Source organism: Rana temporaria, chromosome 2, assembly GCF_905171775.1.
Source record: "Rana temporaria chromosome 2, aRanTem1.1, whole genome shotgun sequence".
NCBI classification, from domain to species: Eukaryota; Metazoa; Chordata; class Amphibia; order Anura; family Ranidae; genus Rana; species Rana temporaria.
In genome coordinates, this window is record NC_053490.1 from 61819178 (window position 1) to 61839194 (window position 20017).

Here is a 20017-nt window from a genome sequence, read left to right on the forward strand (position 1 = left end):
CAAGCAAACATTCATTGATGGGCACTGGTAGGCTGCATTGATGGGCGCTGGTGAGGCTGCATTGGATGGGCGCTGGTGAGGCTGCATTGGATGGGCGCTGGTGAGGCTGCATTGGATGGGCGCTGGTGAGGCTGCATTGGATGGGCGCTGGTGAGGCTGCATTTGATGGGTGCTGGTGAGGCTGCATTTGATGGGCGCTGGTGAGGCTGCATTTGATGGGCGCTGGTGAGGCTGCATTTGATGGGCGCTGGTAGGCTGCATTGATGGGCGCTGGTAGGCTGAATTTGATGGGCGCTTTATTAAAAAGGTGGGGTATGCAGCCAAGGAGGGCGGCAAAATGAGGTTTCGCCTAGGACAGGGATGACCAACCTTTTGAAGAGCGAGGGCCACTTAAGTGATTTGGTAACTGGTCGCAGGGCACAATTAGTGGAGTGGGGGCTTCATTCACAACGCTGAGCAGCAGGTCGCGGGCCACATCAGAGGGCTCCCCGGGCCACATGTGGCCCCAGGGCCACTGGTTGGGCACCCCTGGCCTAGGGTGTCAAAAATCCTTGCACCAGCCCTGACTGAGGACACGATTGCGACAAATGTGATGGTATCGCATGTAAGTTATAATGACATCACTAAGGCAGGCCACAGATAAAACAAGTTCTTTTCCTGCCACCATAGTTGGCAGCAAAGAAATTTGCTTGATTTCCCCATCAACACAGTCAGTGTTGATTGAGGAATGCCTCCCACAGTGCTACTATGTCATGCCGACAGGGAGCCTTTCCGGGCCGGCAGAACACAATGATCACTGTACCCACCGGCAGTAGTTGCATGCAAAAAATCCAACAGTCTGGTTGTACTGAAGTCGGACGGTGGATTGACTTCAGTACAACCAGCCTGCCCATATATAGATCAAATCTCTGCCGGTCCCTGCTGAACCGGCCGAGATTCGACCCATCTATGGCCGGCTTAAGGCCAAGCTAATGTCAAAAAAATATGATCAGATTTCCTACGCATTAAAGTGGTTGTAAACCCTTACAGACCACTTTTTACTACAGGTAGGCCTATAATAAAGCTTACCTGTAGCTACCCCTGATATCTCCTAAACCTTTAGGAGATATCCCCTCTATCAGCATGTGCCAACGTCAGCGGCACATGCGCACTGAAGCAATGGTATCTTTGTGCTGCTTCAGCTGGTGTGCCGTTTCCAGCGGCTCCCGCGCATATGCGGGAGTGACCTTATCGCAGCTCCGGCCAATCACAGCGCCGGAGCCTGCGATACCCGGAAGTAACTCTAGGAGTGATGTTACAAGCTGTGTAGGTGGACCACTACAGGGGCTTTAATCTAAGGTGAGTATTTCATAATGAGCTAGTATGCATACTATCTCATTATGCCTTTGTCTTGCAGGTTTTTTTGGTTTGTTAGTTTTTTTGTTGGTTTTCTGTGGGTTTACAACCACTTTAAATCTGAACTCTGGGGCAAAATATATATATATTTAGACATTTGCTATGTAAAAATAAATGAACACTTGTGATGATAATGCAAACTGAGCACCCCAAAAACTGAGTAATGCTAGGTTCAGTGTTTTTACTTGCAAAATATGTACATTTATTATTTTTTACTTAAAGGTGAACTTAGCCTTTCATTTTTTTTGGTTGCCTATTATCCTGTATGTAAGAAATGTCTGCATGTGTAAAATACAGAAAAAAGCACTTGCACTTACCAAAGTAAATACAATGGCTCCCAGTGCTGCATAGATTGCATGAAGCCATGGCACCTGGAGGGGAAAGTCAAGAATACACTCAGTTATTGTTTTTTATGATATATTCTTTACTTCTAATCGTTGAATATGGTTGTTTGGTTACAGATACAGTACAGTAAGTGTGGATTCGAAGAAAGACCAATCCATGGCCTACGGTGGCAAGATTATAGTGTATGTATACCTAACAATGCCTTCTCTTACTTGTTCCTTTTTAGTTTGTTAACCACTTGCTGACTACTTAGCACTTTTACTGCTACAGGGCGGCAGCTGTGCGCAGGATCATGTATATATTCCGCCTGCAGGGGGCGCATGCGTGCTGGCAGCAAGCCGCTTCTGCTGTGATAGTTCACAGCAAAAGCAGATCTGCGGGTGTCGGGCACTCAATGTCCTCTGGCGACCGCCGCTTGTCATTAAAACACAGAGAACTGAGATATGTAAAACAAGGCAGGGAGTAGAACCTTTCTCTGCAAGTGCACTTGTAGTGCAAAGTGGATTTGCTTTTAGTAAATCAACCCCACTGTGTACACAAAAACAATTAAACGTTTGATCGCCCTAGAGGTTTAACCCCTTCCCAACCAGTGTCATTAGTACAGTGACAGTGCATATTTTAGCACTGATCACTGTATAAGCCCCCATTCACATCTAGGTGTTTTAACGCCTGTAGTGCTACGCCGCTGCCGCCAGAGGGATGAAAACACATGTCCCTCTATGGAGATGGTTCACATCTCCACGCCGAACGCCGGACGCCTGCCGCCTGAAAAAAGGTCCCGGCTTTCGGCGTTCGGCTAGGAGATGGGAAGCATCTCCATAGAGGGGGTCAATCTGGGGCACATCTAGGCGGACAATACCGGCGTTTTGTCGCCGCAAATCGCGGTACAAAACGCTGCTATTTGTACAGCGATTTGCGGCGACAAAACGCCGCGAATTTGTCTGCCTAGGTGTGAATGGAGCCTTAGTGTCACTGGTTCCTACAAAGTGTCAAAAGAGTCAGTTAGTGCCCATTTGTCCGCCGCAATATCACAGTACCGCTATATATTGGGATTTAATTTATCAAAAACATGCAGCAGAATACATATTGGCCTAAATTTATTAAGAAATTAGATTCAGAAAGTAAAAAAAAATATATATATATATATATATATATATATATATATATATATATATACAGTGAAGAAAATAAGTATTTGAACACCCTGCTATTTTGCAAGTTCTCCCACTTGGAAATCATGGAGGGGTCTGAAATTGTCACCGTAGGTGCATGTCCACTGTGAGAGACATAATCCAAAAAAAAAAAATTCCAGAAATCACAATTTATGATTTTTTAACTATTTATTTGTATGATACAGCTGCAAATAAGTATTTGAACACCTGTCTATCAGCTAGAATTCTGACCCTCAAAGACCTGTTAGTCTGCCTTTAAAATGTCCACCTCCACTCCATTTATTATCCTAAATTAGATGCACCTGTTTGAGGTCATTAGCTGCATAAAGACACCTGTCCACCCCATACAATCAGTAAGAATCCAACTACTAACATGGCCAAGACCAAAGAGCTGTCCAAAGACACTAGAGACAAATTTGTACACCTCCACAAGGCTGGAAAGGGCTACGGGGAAATTGCCAAGCAGCTTGGTGAAAAAAGGTCCACTGTTGGAGCAATCATTAGAAAATGGAAGAAGCTAAACATGACTGTCAATCTCCCTCGGACTGGGGCTCCATGCAAAATCTCACCTCGTGGGGTCTCAATGATCCTAGTAAAGGTGAGAAATCAGCCCAGGACTACACGGGAGGAGCTGGTCAATGACCTGAAAAGAGCTGGGACCACCGTTTCCAAGGTTACTGTTGGTAATACACTAAGACGTCATGGTTTGAAATCATGCATGGCACGGAAGGTTCCCCTGCTTAAACCAGCACATGTCAAGGCCCGTCTTAAGTTTGCCAATGACCATTTGGATGATCCAGAGGAGTCATGGGAGAAAGTCATGTGGTCAGATGAGACCAAAATAGAACTTTTTGGTCATAATTCCACTAACCGTGTTTGGAGGAAGAAGAATGATGAGTACCATCCCAAGAACACCATCCCTACTGTGAAGCATGGGGGTGGTAGCATCATGCTTTGGGGGTGTTTTTCTGCACATGGGACAGGGCGACTGCACTGTATTAAGGAGAGGATGACCGGGGCCATGTATTGCAAGATTTTGGGCAACAACCTCCTTCCCTCAGTTAGAGCTATGAAGATGGGTCGAGGCTGGGTCTTCCAACATGACAATGACCCGAAGCACACAGCCAGGATAACCAAGGAGTGGCTCTGTAAGAAGCATATCAAGGTTCTGGCGTGGTCTAGCCAGTCTCCAGACCTAAACCCAATAGAGAATCTTTGGAGGGAGCTCAAACTCTGTGTTTCTCAGCGACAGCCCAGAAACCTGACTGATCTAGAGAAGATCTGTGTGGAGGAGTGGGCCAAAATCCCTCCTCCAGTGTGTGCAAACCTGGTGAAAAACTACAAGAAACGTTTGACCTCTGTAATTGCAAACAAAGGCTACTGTACCAAATATTAACATTGATTTTCTCAGGTGTTCAAATACTTATTTGCAGCTGTATCATACAAATAAATAGTTAAAAAAATCATACATTGTGATTTCTGGATTTTTTTTTTTGATTATGTCTCTCACAGTGGACATGCACCTACGATAACAATTTCAGACCCCTCCATGACTTCCAAGTGGGAGAACTTGCAAAATAGCAGGGTGTTCAAATACTTATTTTCCTCACTGTATATATATATATATATATATATATATATATATATATATATATATATATATATATATTTTAAGTGTCAATATTTTTTTGTTTACAGCGCAAACAAATTAAAACGCAGTGGTTATCAAATACTACCAAAAAAAAATATCTATTTGTGGGAAAAAAATTACATACATTTTATTTGGGTACAATGTCGCACGACCGCGCAATTGGCAGTTAAAGTAACACAGTGCCGTATCGCAAAAAATGGCCTGGTCACAAAGGGGGGTAAATCTTCCAGAGGTCAAGTGATTAAATATAGCAAAGTGTTTTGACACTACAGAGTTTCCCCATGATCCCCTCCCTAGATCTCAGGCGTTATCCAAGGTCCTGGCAGGGGCTGAGAACAACCGCCCACATTCTCCAAACACTGTTAATGCAGATCTCCCCTAGGCCCTGCCAGGTCCTTGGCTGACAGCAGGTCTGTGAGCATCTACATGCGTCTGTAGTGTGTTATACAGTATATGGCAGCATGGTCCTAAAATATAAAATAACATGAATACTTACATATTGGAAGGGGATTAGGATGACAAGGAAGAGGCCGCTGAAGAAAAGAACCATAACGAGCACAAAGAGTACACCATGACAGGAAGTGAAATCCACCTATAAGAGCAGAAGAAATATATACTTTACAAACTCTGGTGTAGGAGTAGGGATTGAAGCAATTGCAACTGGGATTGGGCCCCTGCTACAGGAGAGCCTAGGCAGGTCACCATCCCTTTACTACTCTAAAATGTTTTATTGTTACTGCAGAGAGTCACGTGGCTACAATTATGTGTCCCAATGCCTTTCCCTATGTGTGCCATTACAAATCACATAACCAAATCCATGGTGAAGCATAATTTTGCCTAGGGCCCCTACCCTTATAGCTTCACACCAGCGTACAACTAGAGTAAGTTGACCAGATTTTTAAAATAACATCCGGGGACATTTTTTTTTTTACTAGTAATGGCGGCAATCAGCGACTCAATGCCCGTCGCCCACCTTACAGCCTGTTAAGTCTTAGGCCCCATACACACGAGAGGATTTATCCGCAGATACGGTCCAGCGGACCGTTTCCACGGATAAATCCTCTCAAAGATATCCGCTGATTTCGATGGGATGGAGTGTACACACCATCCCATTGAAATCCGCACGGAAATCCTCTGCCGATGACGTGTCGCGCCGTCGCCGCGATTATGACGCGGCGACGGGCGCGACGCTGTCATATAAGGAATTCCACGCATGCGTCAAATCATTACGACGCGTGCGGGGAATCCCTTTGGACGAATGGATCCGGTAAGTCTGTACAGACGAGCGGATCCATCCGTTGGAATGGATTCCAGCAGATGGATATGTTGTGCAGCACAACAAATATTCGATCTGCTGGAATCCATCCCAGAGGAGATTTCTCCGCGGAAACAGATCCGCTGGCGTGTACACACCATAGAATCTATCCGCAGAAACCCATTTGCTGGGATTTATCTGCGGATAGATTCTATCGTGTGTACGGGGCCTTACTCTATGGCCCCGGCTACTGCTGGGTGGGGTGCAGAGGAAGATCACTCCGCCAGGGAAGGCAAGGAGATAAGCAGGCAGGTGGCCGGGACTTGAGCCAAGGCAGAAGAACATGCGAGAGGAGCTGAATGGGCATGCGCCCGAAACTGAAGAAATATTTCCTCCACTCCGACCAGCACATGATCATCAGAAAGGGGCACAGATAATGGAAAAAAATACACCCCCTAAGCTAGTAGAGGCGGCAAAATGGGGGTGTGTAATTCTGTTTTTTTTTTCTTTTTTAATTCTGCACTGACTGTCTTTGAAATTGCCCCAGCCCCTGTTCAAATCCAATCCTGGGACAAAACCAGGGACAGACTTGGTCCGGGGACAGTGTCCTCAATCCGGGGACTGTCCCTGGAAACTGGGGATATCTGGTCACCCTAAACGAGAGGCATGCCTGTAGCTAAAAATCATAGCACTTTGTTGCAAAAAAGTGTTCGGTACTGTCTCTGTTTTATTTATTTATTTATTTTTATTTTAGGCGAATTTCCAAAATTTTTAATTTCCTAATTTAGAAATTTTTGAATTTCCAAATGTCCGAAATTTCAATATTCCAAAATTAGAATTTTCGAATTTCCGAATTTCCTAACTTCGAAATTTTTAATTTTGTAATTTTCTTATGTTCGCCTTGCAACTCGATTATCATTATTCCTTATATATTGTATCTTAAACATGTTATTTACCTTATAGTTTTATCCTCCCGATGAAGCAGTCCTTTGATCGCAAAACTTGTAGAGGATTATATAATCTGTGAGGAATTTCCAAATACCTAAACATAACCTGAAGTCTACAAGTATATCTATACCAGGGGTGCCCAATCAGTGGCCCGCGGAGCCCTCTGATGTGGCCCACGACCTTCTGCTCTGGGGTATTTTAGAATAGAATACTGTTATTAAAGGTAATTTTATTACTAAAATCACAGTGTATATATGGGCATATCTGTTCTGCAGTGGTTACTGGGCTGCTTTCAAACTGACCCGCAGATGCAGAGCAGCACAACTGAGCAATATGCACTGAGCCATAGACTTCTGTTATTACCTGCGAGTTTGGTGAGCTTTCTGAAAATGCACCAAACCTGCAGAATATAATAGAATTCTATTGCAAAGTGCAGGAAAGCCAAGGGTACACTGCGTTGGTAAACCGCAGCGCATCAGTGTGAAAGCAGCCTTGGGCCGCTTTCCCACGGTCAGTCCGACCCAATTGGACCCTCCATTCACCTCTAAGGAGTGACAGATGTAAACCGACTTGTGTCCTACCTCCAATCCGATCCGCTAAAAAAAAAAAGTATAGTGGGCTGTGTCCATGTCCGTATCCCCTCTGCATATGCAGAGCAGACATGGACCTGCCATCCGCCCGCTCTGTTAATTGAGGCCCACGACCCTTTACCAAGCCGCCTAATTAGCCCTTGCGGATCAAAAGGTAGGGCACCCCTCATCTATACTGTATCGACTTTTGTTTTGTTTTTATGTATTGATGCTTTGGAATCATGTCTGTGTTTTATATGTAAAAAAAATACTATTTTTATTCAAAGTGTATTGTGCTTATCGGTACCAAGATTGTCCATTCTCCTTTCCACTGTGGGAAACAGCCTTAGCAACTGTGGGAAACAGCCTTAGCAACTGTTCCTACTCCCTTCTTACATACAATTCTCGAATGATGGTACTTATTTTTCGTTTATTATTTCCCACTTTGGGGGCCAGATTCACAGAAGAGATAGATTGGGGTATCTCAGATACACCATCGTATCTCTGATTTTTACTGGTCCTATCTATGCACCTGATTCATAGAACCAGTTACGCATAGATAGGGCCGAGATCCGACAGTGTCACACTGTGTAACACTGTCGGATCTTTTTTTGGATTTAAAAATGGCGCCGGGGGCGTTCACGCTGATTTACACTGAATAATATGTAAATCAGCGAGATACGCGAAATTCACGAACGTACGCGGACCCGACGCTGTGTTCTTACGTCGTTTCCGTAGCGCGGTACCCGTCGTATACTTACCCTTTATAAAAGCAGGGGTAAGTATTGTTAAGTATGGCCGTCGTTCCCGCGTCGAATTTGAAATTTCCTACGTCGTTTGCGTACGCCGATTCACGAACACGCGCGTCGCAAGTCCCGCTCACGTCGCAACCACTGACGTCCTATTGACGTCAGTGGGAGCAATGCACGCCGGGAAATTCCCCGGACGGCGCATGCGTATTTAAATCGGCGCGGGAGCGCGCCTGATTTAAATAGTACACTCCCCCAGCCGCGGAATTTGAATTCCGCCGGGGGAGTTAGGATCCGCCGTCGCAAGTTTGGAGGTAAGTGTGTTGTGAATTTGACACTTTCCTCACAAACTTGCGAGGGCGGATCTTAAAACACATAGGTTACACGGATCTAAAGATCCGCTAACCTTCGTGAATCTGGCCCTGGGACTCTAACTTTGAGACAAACTCGCCATTTTTTGCTATTTTTGTTTTTAATAAAAAAATATTTATAGACTTTATAAACTTTATTTAGACTAGATTTAGATTTAGAGGTAGGTACAGAAAACAATTAATGCATTAATTTAAAAAGACTTTTTTTTAAAAAATGTAACTAATTTAAATGTCTGACTTTGACTTGATTTCTGCCTCTTGTAACCCCCTATACAGAGACATTCAGATTGGGAGAGGAAAGGGCAGCATTATGGTCCAACCAAGTGTCAGGCCTCGCACACACGACCGTTTTCCTCGACAGAATCCATCAAGAAACTTGGTGGTAGAGCTTTTTTGCCGAGAAAAACGGTTGTGTGTATGTTTTTCATCGAGGAAACTGTCGAGGAACTCGACGAGGAAAAAAGAGAACAAGTTCTCTTTTTCCTCGACAGGAGTCTCAATTTCCTCGTTGCGTTTCTCGTCGGGCTGGTTTTCGACGAGAAACACGTTTGTGTGTATGCTTAGAAACCCGCACCTGCTCAGAATAAAGTATGAGACGGAAGCGCACCTTCGGTAAAAGTAGCGTTTGTAATGGAGATAGCACATTCGTCACGCTGTAACAGAGTGAAAAGTGCAAATCGTCTCTCACCAGACTTTTACTTAACACGCAGTAACATGAGATTAGCAAAAGCAGCCCCAAGGGTGGTGCCAGTGGAATCGAACTTCCCCTGCCGTCGTGTTGTATGTCACCGCGTTTGAGAACGAGGAGATTTGGTCTTGACCGTGTGTACGCAAAGAAAGCCTGTCGAGTTTCTCGACAAGCCTGACAAGGAACTCATCGAGGAAAACGATGTGTCTTTTCCGACGAGTTCCTCAGTCGTGTGTACGAGGCCTCATACTTTCATATGTGCTGTCAAGCAATAAGCTACATGGAGAAAGCAGAAAGATGGCCTCATAAGCCTGTTGATGCTCCTTTGCTGTCCAATCACAGGCCAGGGGCAGAAAGGTGACCTAGCTGTTTTGCTTAACTGCAGCAGAGAAAAGTCCGGTCACCAGGCTGGCTGTGTTGTCTGTCAGGGCGGCATGTAGTTATTTGGGTTGATAGAAATACAAATCCTTTGGCAAGCAAAAATAAATTAAAATTTAAATTAATGGGTTAGCAGCCTGCCTAATGTTTTTTTTGTGTTATTAATCAAAATGAAAGAAATTAAATTATGAAATAAAAGTGTGATGTGTCAAAGAAGGCTGCAGTGGGGGGTGGGGGGGTATCCACTCAGATCACCGGAAGTGGGAGCAGGTACCTGGTTTTGTCCAAAACGTGCCAAATGTGGCAGTGGGGGGGGGGGGGGGGGGTTTGGGAAAGAATGCAAGCAATTTGAACGTTCCCTTTTCGGTGAAGTTCCGCTTTAATGCTATAGGTTCCCCCTCTGAACACCCTTTAGATGTAAGGGGGGGGGGGGGGTACTGTTACCGCTACTATAACATAGTAAAGCTATGCACTTTGACTAAATGACACAGAGTGCTGGGCATGGCACATACTTTATTTACTGTGATGACCAAGGTAGAGAAGGCACATGTGAGTGCCGAGCAAAGGGAAATGTTGGCTGTACCTAAATGCTGTACGCTTGTTCATGCTTTTAGGACGGCATTTCTTAACCAGGGTTCCATGGTACCTAAGGGGTCCTCCAGAAGTTGCCTAGGATTCCTTGAGCACCAAGCAGTAGCAAATTGATTTCCCACTTACTCTGACCAGCAATGCAAGGGGGCAATTTTCCACTGGCCACCAATGTAAGGGGTCACTTCTACACTAACTACTAATATTAGGGTTTCCTTTTGTTTTCTGTTATTTTATATTCATTTAGTTGTTAGGCTTTTTTTTATAAAACTTTCTGCTCACCCTAATGTACCATTACTTGTAGTTACATTCATTTTTAAATAGGGATTCCCTGAGAATTGAATATTTTTTTGGGGTTCCTCCAAGGTAAAAAAGGTTGAGAGATACCATTTTAGGAAAGTTTAGAAAAGGGCTGTTGCAAGTGTTTGGGGTGTCACGCGGCAGTGTTCCAGTTGCACTGGGTAGTGGATGATTGAATTACTCCAAATTTTGCCTACTACCCCTCACATACACAACAGCAGAGCACTGCCTTTCTTTCTATAACAGGATTGATAACGGCACATAAAGACTCTTCTCATGATTTCCTATGGTTGATCATGCACTGTAATTTATTATTCATAGCTAGTGCAGGAAGAGGCATAAAAAAGGGAAGCTACTTTCATATGACTTTTCACCTGACTTACTTGCTAACCATGTCTTATGCCTTTTAGTAGATAAAGAAATTTGTTCAGGTGAAAGTTGAATAACTTGGGTTATGGATAAAATAATAAATTTTCTCCATAATCAGGGGACCAGCATGATGGCCCCTCTCTATACTACAGGAATAAGACTTTATTGATATTTTGCTGCCTTACAACTCTCCATGGTTCTTCTAATGCAGAGGTCTCCAAACCTTGCAAACAAAGGGCCAGTTTACTGTCTTTCAGACTTTAGGGGGGACGGACTGTGTCAAGCGGAGGTAGAAATTGTCCGAGGCCCAGCATCAGTAAGAATAAACATGGCCTCAAGGTTGGAGGTCTGTAGGAGGAGAAGTAGTGCCCCATCATTGGTATCAGTGAGAGAAACAGTGCCCCACCATTGGTGTCAGTTAGCGCAATAGTGCCCCATCATTGGTCTCAGTGGGAGCAGTAGTGCCCCATCATTGATACTAGTGGGAGGAATTATTCCCCACTGTTGGTGTCATTAAGAGGAAGAGTTCCCCAAGAACTGTATAAAGGCCAGCAAAGGGCCGCAGTCTGGAGACCACTGGGCCACAGTATGGAGACCACTGTTTTAGTATATCAAACTCAATAGAAAAATGAACTCAAAGTATATCAATACCTGTAAGTTTTTTTACTCTTTTTGTTGTAGCATAAGGAATGGTTTTAGAATTGGGGACACAACAGGAATGGAAGCAAGCTTCTCAAATTTAGGAGAAATACGCTCTCACACAGTTGTCACCAAAACAGGTGTCCCCATTCCATTTGATTTTGGTGACAACTCTTAAATGTATTTCCCACCACTTTTTGACCCAGTGTCACTGGACACCAGGACAAAAAAAAGAGGGTGAGATTCCCCAAACATAGATTAACCTCTTCCATACCGGGCAGTTATACACCCATCCATACCAGGCCTATTCTGGCACTTCTCTCCTACATGTACAAATCATAATTTTTTTGCTAGAAAATTACGCAGAACCCCCAAACATTATATATGTTTTTTTAGCAGACACCCTAGGGAATAAAACGACGGTCATTGAAACCTTTTATCTTGCACGGTATTTGCGCAATAATTTTTCAAACGCCTTTTTTTTGAAAAAAAATTGTTTCATGAATTAAAAAAATTAAAAAACAGTAAAGTTAGCCCAATTTTTTTGTAAAATAGGAAAGATGATGTTACACCGAGTAAATAGATACCTAACATGTCACGCTTTAAAATTGCGCACACTCATGGAATGGCGCCAAACTTCGGTACTTAAAAATCTCCATAGGCAACGATTTGAAAATTTGTACAGGTTACCAGTTTAGATTTACAGAGGAGATCTAGTGCTAGAATTGTTGCTGGCACTCTAACGCACGCGGCGTTACCTCACATGTGTGGTTTAAACGGCGTTTACATATGTCGGCGGGACTTGCGTGTGCGTTCGCTTCTGCGCGCAAGCTACCGGGGACAGGGGCGTTAAAAAAATAAATTTTATTTCTTTTCTTTTTTTTTATATATTTATTTCTTTTTTTACACTTTTTTTTTAATTTTTTTTTTTTTTTTATCACTTTTATTCCTATTACAAGGAATGTAAACATCCCTTGTAATAGGAATGTGTGTGACAGGTACTCTTTATGGAGAGATGCGGGGTCAATAAGACCCCACATCTCTCCTCCAGGCTGGAAAGCATGAAATCGGTGAAAAAAAATTCACCGATCTCATGCTTGTGGTTGCTTAGCAGCCGCAATCGCGGCTTTGTTTACTTACGGGGACCCGGGCGTGACGTCATCACATCGCGCCCGGGTCCTCCGACGGTCATAGAGATGACTGGTGACCATCTGGTCACCAGTCATCTCTATGCTTCCTGCGCGCGCCGGACGATTCGTTCTCCGGGCCCCCGATGGCACGGGAGAGCCCGGAGAAGCACCGGATGGCGGCGGGAGGGGGGGGGATGTCCCCTCCCGCCGCCTGTAAGAACGATCTAGCGGCGGAACCGCCGCTATGATCGTTCTTACGTTGTGCAGAATCGCCGGCAGTTTAGAAGGATATCTGAATGATGCCTCTAGCTGCAGGCATCATTCAGATATCCCCCCACAAAGCCCAGGACGTCATATGACGTCCACTCAGAACGGCAGAGGTTCTTTGTGGACGTCATTTTACTATGGGCCGGTAGGGAAGTGGTTAAGAAAGCAATAAGAAGCGGACAAGGGGTGTAACATTCTCATATTCCTTACAAAATTAAAAGGAAAAAATGCACTTTTCACATTTACAACGTGAAGGCCTTGGTAAATAACCATTTGAGCTGCATATTTATTAAACATGGAAGAACAACTTCCATAAAGGTCTCCAGGATTATTACACCTTGAAATTACAAATACGTAGGGACATATTTATAAAAGGACATATTTATAAAACAGTGATTCTGACATTCACCAAACCTTTGTTGCAGGTGAATGTAGCTGGTGCATGTGTATTAAATGACCGTGATTGATTCACTGACAATGGTAGTTTGGTGAAAGTAGCATTCACTGCTTTATGTTTTTTATAGTGTGCATATTGTTGTTTAAGGCCAGATTCACACTTTTGCGTTGAGTTTTTTAGCTCCGTTTTCTTTGCTAAGTTCTCAATCAGCTGTTCAGCGGTTCCACTGCGTTTTAGCTGTGGATTTGCTGACCTGGGAGAGGGGAGGGAAGTCTCACCGCTGTTATCATGAGGGGGAACTCCACGCCAAATTTTAAATTAAAAAACGGCATGGGTTCCCCTTCAGGAGCATACCAGGCCCTTAGGTCTGGTATGGATTTTACGGAGAACCCCTACGCCACAAAAACGGCATGGGGTCCACCCAAAATCCATACCAGACCCTTATCCGAGCACGCAGCCTGGGCGGTCAGGAAAGGGGGTGGGGACGAGCGAGTGCCCCCTCTTCTGAACCGTACCAGGCTGCATGCCCGCATGCCCCCACCCCAGAGCACCCTGTCCCCATTTTGATGAGGACGAGGCCTCTTCTCGACAACCCTGGCCGTTAGTTGTCGGGGTCTGCGGGCTGGGGGCTTATCGGAATCCGAGAGCCTCCTTTAATAAGGGGGCCCCCAGGTCCCGGCCCCCACCCTATGTGAATGAGTATGGGGTACATCGTACCCCTACCCATTCACCTAGTGGAAGAAAAATGTCAATACAAAAACACACTACACAGGTTTTTAAAGTCATTTATTAGGCAGCTCCGGGGGTCTTCTTCCGACTCTGGGCTCCGGGGGTCTCTTCTGACTCTCCGTGCATTCTCCATGCTCTCTGGTGCCTTCTCCACGCTCTCCGGTTCTCCTCCCACTCTCCGGTGCTTTCTTCCTTCTGCTGGCATCACCGCTACCTTCTTCCAGCTTATATAGGCATGGGGCATGGTCACCGGGTGATGTCACCTGGTGACACCACCCTTTTATGGCATCACAGTCTCGGGGGATGATAGGACTGTGACGCCATAAAGGGGTGGAGTCACCGGGTGACATCACCTGGTGACCACGCCCCATGCCTATATAAGTCGTTGCGCACCGTGCAACCGGCATTACAGCGGGACAGAGCGTCAAGTCAACATCTCAAGAAGATAAGAGGGAAGAAGGCAACGAGGAAGACCGGGCCACCGCTAGTAAAAGAGCTGGAAGAAGATAGCGGTGGTGCCCGGCAGAAGAAAGAAATAACCAGAGAGCGGGAGGAGGCACCGGAGAGCGGGAGAAGAGGCTGCAGAGTCAGAAGAGACCCCCGAAGTTGGAAGAAGACCCCCTAAGTCGGAAGAAGACCCCCGGAGCTGCCTAATAAATTACTTTAAAAACCTGTGTAGTGTGTTTTTTTATTGACATTTTTCTTCCACCAGGTGAATGGGTAGGGGTACAATGTACCCCATACTCCTTCACATAGGGTGGGGGGCCGGGATCTGGTTGCCCCCTTATTAAAGGGGGTTCCCGGATTCTGATAAGCCCCCCCGCCTGCAGACCCCGACAACCAACGGCCAGCGTTGTCGGGAAGAGGCCCTGTCCTCATCAACATGGGGACAGGGTGCTTTGGGGTTGGTGCTAAGGACCTGGTATGCTCCTGGAGGGGAACCCATGCCGTTTTTTTAAATTTAAAATTTGGCGTGGAGTTCCCCCTCATGTTTCCTGTTCAGAATGAACGCATGTTCGAATCAGATGCGTGCCCATAGAAGATAATGGACCTGAATTCGCACCGCAATGCCTAGAAAACGCACACGTTTTTTGGGCAATTCGCAGTGCGAATGCCTCGCACATATGTGAACCAGACTCATTGAAATCAATGTATTTTATAATGTTATGCGAATTGGATGCGGTTTAATCTGTATGTCTTAATGTGTACAAGTGCTGGGGATTTCTCTATATACATCTATTATGCAAACCTCCCAACTTTCCAAATGTTCACTGCGGGACAGTCTTTGGGGGTGGGGTGCTGCCACGGGACGCCTTTTTTTTTTAAACTCTTCGTTCAAAGTTGTTAAACAGGTGGGGGGGGGGGGGGGGTTAACCGTGGGATGCCATGTTTTACTCTTCATTCAAAGTTGTTGACCGGGGGGGGGGGCGGCGAGGGTGTTAACGCGGGACGCTCGTTTTGCGGGAAAATCTTCTGTATGCGGGATAGTCCCGCAGAATCCGTGCTTGTTGGGAGGTATGATTATGTGCATTATTGTAGTGCACGTGTCCAGTCCTGCAAGTCACTCTTATATTTGGGGACACAGATATGGGTTTAATTGACACTAGGCAGTTTACACATCCCAGCTCCACCAGTAACCTTGCTATTGATGTTTATTTGATTTTCATGATCTCTTACCTTGGTTTGGAAGCTGAATACAGTGACGGAAATGCAGACAAGTGCAGTAATTCCGAGACACAGGATCACAGATGTGGTATTATAATAGCTGAGAAGACAAGGGACACACAGTGAGGAAGGAGTCATTTGTAAGCAGGTTAGTCTAGTCTCAACTATATCATGGAAGGTAAATCTCATTGAGGCAAGTCTGGATATCCCCTCATGTGATTTCAGTTGATCATATGAAACAATATATACTGTACAGTAAATTGAAAACATTGTAACTGTGAGCAAATGGTTATGATTTATTGATGGGGTTCAAGGAGGTTATTTAAACACTATGATGTACACAATCCTTTTCTTTTAGTTGGTTTTAAATCTGTGAAATAAAATGGCTGATTTTAAATTAAAGCGGTTGTAAACCCGCATATACATTTTTTTTATTTTTTTTTAACCCTGCAAGGCAAAAGCCATAATGAGCACCGCACCGCATATTAGCTCATTATGAAATACTTACCTCGGAACGAGGTAGGGAACTTACCTGGTCCAGGCCGAGCCGAGCGTGTCTTCCGGGTATCGCCGCTCCAGCGCTGTGATTGGCTGGAGCGGCGATGACATGCACGCGGGAGATTTCAATCCGGCATGGGTCGGCCGGGCCGGCCCTTCAGCCGAGAATCCCCCCTGCGCATGCGCCGCTGCAATCAGCGGCGCATTGCGAGGGGAATATCTCCTAAACCGTACAGGTTTAGGAGATATTCTTTATACCTACAGGTAAGCCTCATTATAGGCTTACCTGTAATAAAAAAGTAAAAAATGTGGGTTTACAACCACTTTAATAAATAATAGATTTTATAAATAAATAATGGTACCTAAAAAGTCATGTTCTCGTTTTGTTTGTAGCACCCTCCTAGGTAGGTGCTATGTTTAAATAGGTTAGCTTTAGTTTGGTTCTGATAGGTAAATTTAGTTGTCACACTGTAGCATACCTCCCAACTGTCCCTGATTTCGAGGGATTGTCCCTGATTTGGAGCAATGTCCCTCTGTCCCTCATTCTCCTCATTTGTCCCTCATTTTGGTCTGATCTATACAGATGTATATAAAATGCACTTTTTATCTATCAAAAGGTGTTTCCCAGTGCTAAACCTTTTATCTGATTTCTAAATTGCTGTATTTGTAAATTCCAAAAGTCAATATAAAGGAATAGTAGTGGTAAAAAAAGCACTTGTGGGTTTAACCAATCTTATTTTTTTTTGTACAATTCTCCTTTAAGGGGGCGTGGCAAGGGGTGTGTCCTATGCCTACATACTTTTGCTGATAGGTGTCCCTCATTCCCATCTCAGAAAGTTGGGAGGTATGCTGTAGGCAGCGTGGATAATTCTGTTAGGTAAAAGCATATTTTAGCTCACTATAATCAGTGAGCCCACAATCTGCTAGTTAGGTCTGTTCTGTGTGCTCTGCTGCTCCCAGTATGCATAAGCTTCCTCTGTATCCTAGAGACTGGAGAAGTTTCTGGATAGTAGGTGTGAAGCTATGCAGATGAGGCAGGTCCTGAAGGCGTGCTGAGTGGCTGCATATATTCTTGGGGCACACAGAGCTCTGGGTATTGTCCCAGAGTGGAGGAGTCTAGTCTGGGAAGGGCAAGCTGCTCTCCCCAGGCACAAGATGCTGAAAGAAGCCTTAGGTGGGCAACCTGAAGGGAGGAATGCAGAGACACGGGTGCTTTTAAAGAAGCTGACTGAGAGGAGCTGTCCCCAACAGATCTGTCTGGTCTCACTGGAGGCCATTGCTTGGAAGATTGGAAGGAGGCATCCAACTGTCCTTGTGAGTACAGATATTGCTGGACCTTGGGGACCTTGTACTTTAGCTACCCTTCTGGTGCTTAGTATAGTCAGTTGTGGGTCTGTTAAAGTGGACCTGAAGAGCCCTGTCCAGATGCTGTCTACTTAAGCAAGAAACAATTATTAAGGCTGGGTTCACACTATTGCGAATTGGATGCGGGTTTCCCTGCATTAAATTCTCTGCATTAAATTCTCATGACAGGAGATTGTGACTGGTTCTCAATAGAGCCGGTTCACACATCTCTGTGGCGACTGCGGAGAGAATTGCACAGGAGTCCTGTGCGTTACTGCCACTGTTTCGCGTCCGAATTCAGGCAAAAATTTAAGCCTGAATCATCCCTAAAATGAAGAACAGGGACGCACCGGACCCCTGCTGTGAGCTGCATGCAATCTTAGTGTGAACCCAGCCTAAGGTGTTGATTTACTAAAAGTAAATAAACTGTACACTTTGCAAAGTGCTGGTGCACCAGGTAAGAGCAAATGCTCCAGAGCTTAGTAAATAAAGTAAAGTAAACTTTACTCACGTGCAAGCAAAAAATATATTTTTTTTTTATCCTCCATGCATGTGATTGGGTATTCTTTTCAAAGTGAAACTTTACCTCATTTATCAAGCTCTGGAACAACTGCACTTTGAAAAGGGTACAGTCCATTTGCTTTTAGTAAATCAACTCCATGGTTTGTGTCTTCTGCAATAAAGAGCCCGCCTATTTTGCAGTATTTTTATTTTTAAGTCCAGTTTTACTTTAACTGGTTTAGTTATACTGCACAAAACGTTTCATCCAAACTCTATATTATTGCATATTGTTTTGAAAAGCCAGTATAAGGGACATGTAGTGGTGAAAAGAGGCAATTATGGGTTTAACCAGCCATACCATTTTTGGTATATTAATTCTCTGTGGTCCACTTAACTGAAGTCGTGGCAGGGAACGTGTTCTTTGCCTATATAATTTGTGCTAAAAGCTGTCCCTCTTTCTTATTTCTCAATGTTGGGGAGGTCAACATAAGTTTGTTAGACAATGGTCTCCTTACCTGGACAGCATTCCGGTAACATATGACATGGAAAGTGTCTAGAGAAATATAAAAAAAAATCACCATGTAAGATGACATAATAGAGTTTTGACTTGAGCATATTGTATTGTTCAATACCAAATGATGGGTTTTGTCTATGGCAGCAATAGACAAGTCTCGGCTGATTTAGTTATGCCATCCTGATACAATTAAGCCTTGGATAGAAGGAACTAGGAAGCATATTTCTATCACAAAAACTGCATGTGCTGCCAGTTCCATCTATTCTTCTAAATATAAAAAACTATCTATCTTAGGGCTTATTCAAACGGGTGCAGAGGACTGTCCTCTGTGAAAAGCTGTTTATTTTGCATGCAGAGAATGCAGGAAGCCTGGGTTAGGGAATGGACTCAATGGAGACAAACCCACACATCCGCATTTGACAGGCATGCAGGGACAGGTGCGTAGCTACAAAATGCAATAATCCCATAGCACACGTTCCATACTCACCTAGGTGGATGCAGCATCCATGACCGCTTCAGTGACTAACACGTCACCTGTTTCTGCTCTGCCCCTTCAGTGCTCACTGGACCACCAGGCTGTGGAGGGGGCAGGAGCGGCTGGCTCAGGCTCACAGTCAGGATCCTTGCAGGGCATGGACTGGCTCTGTGATGTCAGTCAACAGCAGAATTTAGCCCGCTGTTGGCTGAATATGGGCCACAGTAGTGCAGAACTAAGTGCACCCTGTTCCCCCACAGTAGAAGTATAGCCAAAATAGCTTTGGCCTTCTCCTTAAAAACAAAAGGTTCACTTTGAGTTAGACCTTCCTAGCTGAATTTACCTTTACCTTCCTTTCACTTCCCTTTCCTCTCTGTTTAGCCAGCGGGGAAATAAATTCCGGTGTAAGCTATGAATCCCTAGAGTCCTAGCTGACACTGTGATGGTTCAGTGCTGTTCAGTGTTGCCACGTGAATCACGTGCTCCTCCATACCTGGCAGTAACAAACATTTCCTTTTGCTCCCAATGCTAGCTGATAATACGATTTTCCATATAGGGTGTTTGAATATTTACATAGGATATTTCCAACAGCAAGATCCTATGTAAAATCTTGTCTATCACTGTACACATCACATTTGCGCTAATGTTTACGTGCGTATAGTGCAGTAGTGTATTTAGGTTTTGTGCTGCCCTAGGCCTGACTAAACTTGTGCACCACCTAATTTAAATATGACCCACCCCTTTCTGTCAAGGCCACACCCCTGAAATTTCAAGTGGGGACACTAGTCCTAAGGACCTAAGGGGGGGGAGATGAATTCCCTTAATTTTCATAGATTTCCTCTCACTTCCTGTTTGGCTATGCGGCAGGAAGTGAAGGAAGGAAATGGGACAGTGATGGTAAAAAATAAACTGACAGGGGCTGGTGCAGCAGAAAACATATAGCACCGTGAGGAAGGTTTGTGGTGCAGGATGATAGGACAGTCAAAATTAGAAGCAGTGCCCCCCCCCCACCCCCCACAGTTGCAGAATGCTGGCCACTCGCATAACGGAAGCAATGCAGCCGCTTTATGGGGCAGCTAG

The 20017-nt window shown here is 44.7% G+C and overlaps 1 protein-coding gene across 1 annotated transcript in view; it reads right to left on the reverse strand.

The window, feature by feature from the left end:
- FAIM2 (Fas apoptotic inhibitory molecule 2) overlaps positions 1–20017 on the reverse strand; it is a 55598-nt gene that overhangs the window by 465 nt on the left and 35116 nt on the right. The window contains exons 8-11 of the mRNA XM_040340263.1: positions 18464–18501; positions 15618–15705; positions 5060–5155; positions 1713–1766 (exon numbers count right to left, since the gene is read on the reverse strand). Coding sequence (XP_040196197.1) covers positions 1713–1766; positions 5060–5155; positions 15618–15705; positions 18464–18501 — 276 coding nt within the window. The remainder of the gene's footprint in view (positions 1–1712; positions 1767–5059; positions 5156–15617; positions 15706–18463; positions 18502–20017) is intronic.